Source organism: Salvelinus namaycush, chromosome 21, assembly GCF_016432855.1.
Source record: "Salvelinus namaycush isolate Seneca chromosome 21, SaNama_1.0, whole genome shotgun sequence".
Taxonomy (NCBI): domain Eukaryota; kingdom Metazoa; phylum Chordata; class Actinopteri; order Salmoniformes; family Salmonidae; genus Salvelinus; species Salvelinus namaycush.
In genome coordinates, this window is record NC_052327.1 from 40,504,945 (window position 1) to 40,516,224 (window position 11,280).

An 11,280-nucleotide genomic window follows, 5' to 3' on the forward strand; every position below is an offset into this window, starting at 1 on the left:
GTAGAAAACAATCAAAATTAAGGAAAACCCTTGAATGAGTAGGTGTGTCTAAACTTTTGACTGGTACTGTATATTAAAAACACAAAAAATGTTGATTTAAAAACAGGATATGTCCCATGTTAAATGGAATATGTGAGAAAATACCGGTTGACACATTTTCCATGATATATATCACCACCAAAATCAGTCAGTCTTGACTGCATATTTCCTAAAGAAGTTTTCTAATTAAATACCAGTGGAGGCTGCTGAGGGGAGGAAGGCTCATAATAATGACTGGAACGGAGCAAATAGAATGCCGTCAAATTACGTGTTTGATGTATTTGATACCATTCCACCTATTCCGCACCAGCCATTACCACGAGCCTGTCCTCCCCAATTAAGGTGCCACCAACCTCCTGTGTTGGATACAATCTCTTTTTCAAGAGACACCTGGTCCAGGATGATTGAATGAAAGAATGCTCTAGTATTAAATGGTGAGAGGATATAGACTAGTTGTTTCAGCCATGATTGAATGAGAAGATGCTGGAGTACAATGAGAGCAGCAGACCAATGTTATGGAAGATTACAGGGCGGATGTAATCTTTTCCATAATTGCTGAGTGCAGCAGGTTGGCCAGGCACTGAAAGAATGGACAACAGCTGGAGAGCTGTATGAGTGTTCCCCAGTGAATGATTTACTCTGACAGAGCCCTGCACAAACCAATTCCCCCACTCCACTCAACTCCACCATACAACTGTGCCGAGCTGCACGGCCATCAGATCTTAGGGAAATACACTGCTCAAAAAAATAAAGGGAACACTTAAACAACACAATGTAACTCCAAGTCAATCACACTTCTGTGAAATCAAACTGTCCACTTAGGAAGCAACACTGATTGACAATACATTTCACATGCTGTTGTGCAAATGGAATAGAGAAAAGGTGGAAATTATAGACAATTAGCAAGACACCCCCAATAAAGGAGTGATTCTGCAGGTGGTGACCACAGACCACTTCTCAGTTCCTATGCTTCCTGGCTGATGTTTTGGTCACTTTTGAATGCTGGCGGTGCTTTCACTCTAGTGGTAGCATGAGACGGAGTCTACAACCCACACAAGTGGCTCAGGTAGTGCAGCTCATCCAGGATGGCACATCACTGCGAGCTGTGGCAAGAAGGTTTGCTGTGTCTGTCAGCGTAGTGTCCAGAGCATGGAGGCGCTACCAGGAGACAGGCCAGTACATCAGGAGACGTGGAGGAGACCGTAGGAGGGCAACAACCCAGCAGCAGGACCGCTACCTCCGCCTTTGTGCAATGAGGAGCACTGCCAGAGCCCTGCAAAATGACCTCCAGCAGGCCACAAATGTGCATGTGTCAGCATATGGTCTCACAAGGGCTCTGAGGATCTCATCTCGGTACCTAATGGCAGTCAGGCTACCTCTGGCGAGCACATGGAGGGCTGTGCGGCCCCACAAAGAAATGCCACCCCACACCATGACTGACCCACCGCCAAACCGGTCATGCTGGAGGATGTTGCAGGCAGCAGAATGTTCTCCACGGCGTCTCCAGACTCTGTCACGTCTGTCACATGTGCTCATGTGCTCAGTGTGAACCTGCTTTCATCTGTGAAGAGCACAGGGCGCCAGTGGCGAATTTGCCAATATTGGTGTTCTCTGGCAAATGCCAAACGTCCTGCACGGTGTTGGGCTGTAAGCACAACCCCCACCTGTGGACGTCGGGCCCTCATACCACCCTCATGGAGTCTGTTTCTGACCGTTTGAGCAGACACATGCACATTTGTGGCCTGCTGGAGGTCATTTTGCAGGGCTCTGGCAGTGCTCCTCATTGCACAAAGGCGGAGATAGCGGTCCTGCTGCTGGGTTGTTGCCCTCCTACGGCCTCCTCCACGTCTCCTGATGTACTGGCCTGTCTCCTGGTAGCGCCTCCATGCTCTGGACACTACGCTGACAGACACAGCAAACCTTCTTGCCACAGCTCGCAGTGATGTGCCATCCTGGATGAGCTGCACTACCTGAGCCACTTGTGTGGGTTGTAGACTCCGTCTCATGCTACCACTAGAGTGAAAGCACCGCCAGCATTCAAAAGTGACCAAAACATCAGCCAGGAAGCATAGGAACTGAGAAGTGGTCTGTGGTCACCACCTGCAGAATCACTCCTTTATTGGGGGTGTCTTGCTAATTGTCTATAATTTCCACCTTTTCTCTATTCCATTTGCACAACAGCATGTGAAATGTATTGTCAATCAGTGTTGCTTCCTAAGTGGACAGTTTGATTTCACAGAAGTGTGACTGACTTGGAGTTACATTGTGTTGTTTAAGTGTTCCCTTTATTTTTTTGAGCAGTGTATGTTCTGCTCGAGAGGACCTCTTTTATAGGTTTTTATATTTTAACACACATACACTGGCAACATCTGCCTATCTCTCTCCTTGTCTTTCTATTGCTCTCTCTCTCTCTATCTCTCTATCACACACACAATCACACAGAGAAATGTGAAATCAGAACCAGCCTCTATAGATTAATGCAGTTGTGGGGATATACAGTAGATACATACAGTACAGATGCATATAAAAATAGATAACCCTCTGGGATAAAAATCATCATATAAAACTGTCCACCTCTTACACAATTCTCCCTCTGCCAGTCACGTAATCACATTCTATAAACGGCATAACCAAAACTCTGTAATTATATGCAACTGTATGTGTTATGAGTTCAATTTATTGTAAATTCATTTAAATTAGGAAATTAAATAGGCCTAGGTGCCTCTCCATCTTCCTGCGTGCCTTCCTACCTCTGTCTCTGCATGGAGGGTTAAACAGGGTAACCCTGCTCTGACCGAACCAGGCATAATGCCAGCTTGCCTGCCTGGCTGGCACACCACACAGTTCTCTCCCTTCCCTTCCTCTACCCCCCCCCATTCTCCGTGCCAGCCTGTGCCATCCCAGGTCCAGCTCTCCACCCCCCCACTCACTGCCCCTACATTACCTTGTCCCCCAGCCTTGGCCGTGCTGCCCAGTCCCAATCTCTACCCTCCTCTAGCCCACCAATCCCCTAATACCCTTGCACCTCTCTAGCTCCCCAACCTTGATCTGTGTCCCCATTCCCTGGCCTCCATCCCCCCAGTCTAAGCCCCATGATTTCTGCTAAGTCCTCGCACCCTCCAGTACCCCAACACGTGCTCTCCTACCCCACAGTCTGAGCCCCTTGATGTACCTCAGTCCCCTCTCCCTCCAGACCCCAGTCCGTGCTCTCCAGTCCCTCAATACCCCTGCCATGGTCTGCAGCCAGTCAACTGTGACTGAGTGACTCTCCTCTCCCCCTAGTAGGCACACAGCTTTATAATGAAGTCACTCACTGACGCACACAGACAGGAAGTGCCATGCACTGCGCAGCCATGAAGGAATGCCAGTTATGTCCGTCCACTAGCCCACGATGTGCACATGGCCACCTCTCTAAAGCAAGCCAGGCTGGATAGTCCCCTGGGATCTGGCAACTGAGGCCCAGTTGTTGCTCTGTGATGTTTTGTTGAGATGATTTTTGTGGAGGCTATTTACACTGAGTTGACATTCACAACTATGACATCTTTATTGAAGTGAATACAAAACAATATTGTTTGGTAGAAATTGCATTAATTGAATATAAAACAATTTATACTCCATTTATATATCAAATAAATTAGTATCCCTGTTTACAAATGACAACCTGACCTGTTGAAAAACAAAGAACATTATCTGAACAGCTGAGCTTCAATACACAGCTGTGTCTCACCAGCTCGCAGGATACTGGGTTGTGTGTGTGTGTGTGTGTGTGTGTGTGTGTGTGTGTGTGTGTGTGTGTGTGTGTGTGTGTGTGTGTGTGTGTGTGTGTGTGTTTATGGAGGTTCAACCTAGCCTCCTCAGGTGTGTCTGCATTGTGGGAGCCTCTGGAATGCAGACCAGAGAGATAAGATCTGTGTTTTTACCTATTCTCTCTATAGGCTCAGGCTCCATCCAGAAACAAACAACCCTAACCCAAAGCACTTCATGTAGATCTGAAAATATTAGATAGCTAGGTATAAGAAATATGGTGGTAGCTTGACCTAGGTTAGGAGGAAGGTTCGCCATATTGGATATAGAAGCTTCCAATACAATACTTTCAAATCCAAGTGTAGGATGTAGGGCTAGGGGTTGTTTTTGGATAGAGCCTCAAGACTACAGAGAGCAGAGCCTCTGCCAGCTTATAGTACACAACTGCCTGTGCCTGCCTGGCTCCCTGGCCGCCCTGTGACACAAACAGAGCATGAATAGGCCCAGAGGACGGCCATAGATGCCTGGCCCCTGCACCCTGCATGGCTAACTAGCTCACACGTCCAGATGGGTTTAATTAAAAAAAAAACTCTGCCATTAGCAGGGCCAATGAGGAGTTGCCATAATGAGGCCATGTCACATAGGGTGCTTGGAGAGTTCACTGCCTCAGTGTGGACAGTGGGATGGTGGTGGAATAGAGGGAAGGGGGCGGTAAGTTTTGTGAGGTTTGTGGCCAGTTGACACAAGCCAGACATTGAGTAAGATGGCGAACATGTGATCTGTTAGGAGCGGTTCTGACAAAAGGCTTTGATATCTGCCGCTAGTGTTATATAAATCCAATCCATTAGAAGTGACATGAGCCCTGGTGCAAAAAAAATACATTAAAAAAACAATTGAGAAAATACAACTTTTGTTTTCCATTTAGCTAACCACTGTAGACAGATGCTAGGCAGGGACATGGGTGGAGGAAGGGAGAGGGGGTGGATGGAATCATGGTGGGGTGCAAGTCTAGTTTAGGCATGCAGACCTAGGCTTAGTGTTGTTTTTAATCCCTCATGTCTGCAGCCCGTCGTAAATCTGCTGGAAGGTTGGTCCTTACCTCCCCCACATACCCCTCTGACTCCCTCTTCCCCAGAACACTGTTAAAATTACCTGTTTTCCCCCTCCACAGCAGTCAGTGCACTTATTGATCCCCCAAATCCCTATTACAGGACCTGCAAGCAGGCAGACATGCAAAGGCAGGCACCAGGGAGGCAGCTAGCCCTGCTAAAGCCTCCAGCTCCAGCTGCTCAAACCCCAGCCGCGTCTCAGGACGCTAATCGCTCCCTAATAGGGAGAAACACAGATCGATGACAGTGACACGCGTAGTGGACACCACGGGTTGTGTTTTCATAGAAGTCAGGATAAGGCACCTCATAGTGCATAAACCCTTCTCATTGTTAAAGTGAGGCTCTTTCCTAAGACCCCCTCCTCTCCCCTCCCTAACCCTACATCTGCCAGGAACAGGATGAATTCTGGAGCGCCCTGCAGCTAGCTATCAACAAAAGGTGTAAAAGGAACCAGATGAGATCAGGGATAGAAGGAGGAGATGGAGGGATAGAAAACCATTAGCTGGAAACCATTAGCCCTTCAAACATTTATCACTGACATCCCTATGATGTGCCTCCAGCATGTCTTGATAAGGGGATTACAGTAACCTGAAAGGTCACTGTGGAACTAATGAGAAAGAGACTCACTTTAGTTTGTGAAATCAAATAAATGCTGTGCTTCCAAGATGTAGCAGTTTATGTAACAATAACAAAAAAGGGGCCTCAGGTTAGCAGATGGATTTGGTCAGATGCCTTCACCTTGTCTGATGATAAAATTAACCCTTCAAATAAACTAATGAGGTGTCCATTTGTATCAAATAAATGCTGTGGCTCCATGATGTAATGGTCTAGGGAACAATAACAAAAAGGCCTCAGGGAAATAGATGGGTTAGGAACAGTGGAGGCTGCTGAGGGGAGGACGGCTCATAATAATGGCTGGAACGGAGCAAATGGAATGGCATCAAACCATGTTAAGGTGCCACCAACCTCATGTGGTTAGGAACAGTGAGGTCAAATCCTTTGTCTTACATTAAAATGAAACATTTAACAACTCTTTTAAAAAGTTTTACATGAGGCTGAATTCAAATAGTGAAGTCATCACCAGTAGTAGTTTTGTTAATACATTTGTCACGGATCCCTCTGGAACTTTCGTTGCGCACACCTGGCCCCTATTCCCACTGATTGTATTTGTATACAAAGTCTGAAGTTTACATACACTTAGGTTGGAGTCATTCAAACTCGTTTTTCAACCACTCCACAAATGTCTTGTTAACAAACTAGTTTTTGCAAGTTGGTGAGCATGGCACAAGTAATTTATCCAGCAATTATTTTCAGACAGATTATTGCACTTATTACTCACTGTATCACAATTCCAGTGGGTCAGAAGTTTACATACATTAAGTTGACTGTGCCTTTAAACAGCTTGAAAAATTCCAGAAAATGATGGCATGGCTTTAGAAGCTTCTGATAGGCTAATTGACATAATTTGAGTCAATTGGAGGTGTACCTGTGGATGTATTTCAAGGCCTACCTTCAAACTCAGTGCCTCTTTGCTTGACATCATTGGAAAATCAAAATAAATCAGCCAAGACCTCAGAAAAAACAATTGTAGACCTCCACAAGTCTGGTTCATCCTTGGGAGCAATTTCCAAACACCTGAGGGTACCACGTTCATCTGTACAAACAATAGTACGCAAGTATAAACACCATGGGACCACGCAGCCGTCATACTGCTCAGGAAGGAGACACACTCTGTCCCCTAGAGATGAACGTACTTTGGTGCGAAAAGTGCAAATCAATCCCAGAACAACAGCAAATGACCTTGTGAAGATGCTGGAGGAAACAGGTACAAAAGTATCTACATCCACAGTAAAACGAGTCCTATATTGACATAACCTGAAAGGCGGCTCAGCTAGGAAGAAGCCACTGCTCCAAAACCGCCATAAAAAAGCCAGACTACGGTTTGCAACTGCACAGGGGGACAAAGATCGTACTTTTTGGAGAAATGTCCTCTGATCTGATGAAACAAAAATATAACTGTTTGGCCATAATGACCATTATTATGTTTGGAGGAACAAGGGGGAGGCTTGCAAGCCAAAGAACACCATCCCAACCGTGAAGCACGGGGGTGGCGGCATCATGTTGTGGGGGTGCTTTGCTGCAGGAGGGTGGGGTGCACTTCACAAAATAGATGGCATCATGAGGCAGGGAAGTTATGTGGATATACTGAAGCAACATCTCAAGACATCAGTCAGGAAGTTAAAGCTTGGTCGCAAATGGGTCTTCCAAATGAACAATGACCCCAAGCATACTTCCAAAATTTTGGCAAAATGGCTTAAGGACAACAAAGTCAAGGTATTGGAGTGGCCATCACAAAGCCCTGACCTCAATCCTATAGAACATTTGTGGGACAGAACTGAAAAAGCATGTGCGAGCAAGGAGGCTTACACATCTGATTCAGTTACACCAGCTCTGTCAGGAGGAATGGGACAAAATTCACCCAACTTATTGTGGGAAGTTTGTGGAAGGCTACCTGAAACGTTTGACCTAAGTTAAACAATTTAAAGGCAATGCTAATATATACTAATATAGTTTATGTAAACTTCTGACCCACTGGGAATGTGATGAAAGAAATAAAAGCTGAAATAAAATCATTCTCTCAACTATTATTGTGAAATGTCAGATTCTTAAAATAAAGTGGTGATCCTAACTGACCTAAAACAGGGAATCTTTACTAGGATTAAATGTCAGGAATTGCGAAAAACTGAGTTTAAATGTATTTGGCTAAGGTGTATGTAAATTTCCAACTTCAACTGTATATGTGCCCTTTATTCACCATGGTGCTGTCGATTATTGTTACAATGTCCGTTGGTGTGTGTGAGTACCTGTGCGTTTTAGCTTTCGTGCCATTGTGGATTGCGCAGATGATTACGGGTCTCGTCCCGTGTGATAATCATTGTGAGTTTGTGTATTTATTCGAGGTACTCCTCGCTCTTTTGTTTTGGGATTCAACCCTGTGTTTTTGTTATGTGTTTGTTTGGTCTTCGTCCCCGTGCCTTTAAACGGCATGCCGTAATTTGGGCTAAATAACAAACCCTATTACTCATTCCTGCGTCTGTCTCCCGAATCCATTATGAAAACTTGACAACATTTACCACAAATAACTGTTAAAATAGCACCACCAAGACAAACCATTAATATTTGCACGTTATGATAATGTAAGATAGTTCTAATAAGCTTTTGATACATTCATCTGTTAAATGAATATTGAAGAAAAAAACGTATTACTTAAAATGACCATGAACAGCAGAAAATGTCCCAGATTGTGCCTTTAAAGAGAGCTTGGATAAGGGGAGGGGGGTTAGAGCTTTCAGTTGGGCCATGCCTAACGGTCTGCCTGTCAGAGAGAGACTCAGACTTCCCTGGTAACAGGCTCTGAGGGCACGGCATTTCAACAGCACAATGGGTGCACTGTAATGGACAAGGATGGGACAGGGCCCTTTATATGAAAACCCCAGGACTGCACACACAGAACAGGCACATTTTTGACCCATCATTGTACCCTGCTGAAGAAGGCTTGAACATGAAAAACGTGGTCTGACAACTTAAATTACAATATATTTAACAAAAAGACAGGAAGATTGGAATGTTACAATGCACATTGAATTAGTGAAGTAGATTGCAATTGTGAATGTCAAAAACTGGTTAACAGATACAGTATTCACATACTTACAGCATGTACAACAAATATGACTGGGTCATGACATTAAGACTATAGATACAATCATAAGACAACCAAATACATGAAAACAAGTGTTTGCTTTGAAAGTTGATTGTACAGTAGGCTAGAGCTTCTATAAAAGGATGAGACAGGTGACAAATTGTACATCACAAATGCATGTGTCAACAAATACTAAACTATTTAGGAGTAATCTATTAAGGCTTGGTTCTCATGATCAAGCAGTCAGTTTCTTATTGTACATATTAAAGACAATGCACCTTGCTCATAAAGATGATACAAAGTGGTTATTGTTAACCCCCCTGACACCACAATAGTTGATTCCTATTAATAAACACAACTGTGTATCAAACTGGAACGATTGAAGGCTGACCACTAAACCTAAATAGGTACAAAGATGCATTGGCTCTCATCCAGTGGAGGCTGCTGAGGGGAGGACGGCTCATAATAATGGCTGGAACGGAGCAAATGGAATGGAATCAAACCATGTGTTCGATGTATTTGATACAATTCCACCTATTCTGCTCCAGCCATTACCATGAGCCAGTCCTCCCCAATTAAGGTGCCACCAACCTCCTGTGCTCTCATCATGTTACTCTATTGCAGTTATCTTTTGAGGCTGGGTGAAAATAAATTATGGCATATCCTGCATGAAGCCCAAAAACAACATCAATATTTTATCCTGACAAATAAAGTAGGCAAAACATTGGTTCACACAAGAGGTAGTTCATTAAAATATTCAAAAACATTTCAACTGACGCACGTTAATCTGGTACAGGTGTGTGGTTACTGGGATGGGTTACTGATTAGCAGCACACGTCATTCTGTGTGGCAGGTGCGTAACACAGAACCATATATATGAGAGGAATCAGAAACACGCTCACAGCTGGTGGTATTCCTCCTTGCAATGCGATATGTGTTTGTATAATCTGTCTATTCGGTTCTGTAGTACTCTCGCGTGTTCGTAGGAGAGAAAACCTAATTCCGGAGACAAAGGTTCGCTGTCTCTGTACAGCTCGAGCAGCCGAGTCCTGGTGTCCCTGCGCCGGTGCAGTTCTATCACGCGCTGCGCTGTCCTCTTTCTGAACACAGACACGGAGCCCAAGACTGTGCTGTGGTACTTCTCCCACATATCAAGCACCCGGTATCCATGTACAAGCCCTGCCTCGTTGTCTATGAATACCAGGTCACCGCGGGGCGTTCTGAGCAGGTTGTTGGTCTCCCTCTCCATCACGCGCGAGTCCCACTGCAGGCTAAAGAGGTTGCTAACGAGCCTGTCGAAGTTAGCAGACAGGTAGTCCAATATTATCAGGTCGGTCCACTGCATTAACTCGAGCAACTCCGCAGTCGTCTTGTTCCCCAGCTCCCCTTGCAGAGGACGCAGCCCCTTGCTCTCCTGGCGCAGCGGAGCAGGTGTGACTACCCCGGTCAGGTTGGCGACCCACTCGGTGAGTGAGACCACCGCCCGCTCACTCCACTGTAAACCGCCAATTCTTCTCCTAACAGAAGCCCATTGTTCACTGTCAACGTTCAACTGGGCAAGGATGAGAGGCGGTAGATTTGTAATACCTAGCAAATTAGCCAGGTAATAAGTCAGCGTTTCCCCCTGCACCTGGTCCGCGTTTATTCCATAACGCACGCAAGCTTTGGCTCCGTCCGAAAAAGTGGCCAACTGATTGGATATTCTACCACAGCCCGGCTCCAGTCTGACTATGCGGTGTCCCCGGGCTCTCTCTCTCCAAGCCCGGGCATGTTCCTCACTGAAGCTGGCGGGAAGCTGAGCCTCCAGCCATTCACTCCAAAAAATACCCTCAACGAGCGAGCCAAATTTGTCCGGGACCCCTCTCTGTACTGACTCCTTGTTATCTACATTCATATGGTAATCTCTGCTTCCTAAAGAGCCAATTTGATCCCTAACACCAGTAACGTTGCGGACATCCAGTCTGCCCCCCAAGTGCAGTCTCTGTGCCACTGGAACAGCGAGCAAAGCACGGAAAGTTTTAGCGGAGATGTCCGGTGATGGCCCAACGTGAAAGGAGCTCGGTAACTGTAGCCCCCGTTTGTATCTCTCCAGCCGACTCTCCAGCCTGCTCCAGACGTAGAATACACAGGCACAAGTGCAGAGAAAGAGCAGTGCAAGTAAGTTCGCCGACACAGCCCTCATGTTTACTGACAGCCGCCCTTCCCTTTGTTGCGCAGAGACAACTCGCACAACCCCAACGGTAACAAGGTTCGCATCTCTGTTCCTCTTGGGTGAAATAAAATCCTTATCCGTCGATATCAGTATTTTATTTATCGGACGAGCTTTTTTTCAGCATAGCTTGTTTCCGAACGCGAACGGCTTTCTCTCTGCGTCTCCATCTCTCCGGTCTCCACTGGGTGAGGCTGGTTTAGTTTGATTTGTGTAGCTACTAGCTTCCGCTCAGAGATACTAGGCTGAGGAACACGTGACTCAGGTTGCGAGCTGGTAGGCGTACCATGGGAAGTGGTGGGTCCTATGGAAGCGGTACTTTGTGGACGTACACATCCAGAGGAAGTGCGGTTAGGCAACATGGGCACGATTCTGTCAGAATCAGACCAGCACTTTATTTAATTGTTTCAGGTTTGGAAATAAACAATTAATTCAAATTGTTCACGTGAAACGTATAATTACGAAAGAGTGCTCCTGAA

The 11,280-nt window shown here is 45.7% G+C and overlaps 1 protein-coding gene across 1 annotated transcript; it reads right to left on the reverse strand.

Moving 5' to 3' along the window:
• Positions 1-9,226: 9,226 nt before the first annotated feature.
• Positions 9,227-10,942, reverse strand: LOC120066803 (four-jointed box protein 1-like). The gene has a single exon (XM_039018275.1). It carries the CDS (start codon positions 10,772-10,774, stop codon positions 9,491-9,493), a length of 1,284 nt encoding a protein of 427 aa, XP_038874203.1. The 5' UTR covers positions 10,775-10,942; the 3' UTR covers positions 9,227-9,490.
• Between the last annotated feature and the right edge of the window lie 338 nt (positions 10,943-11,280).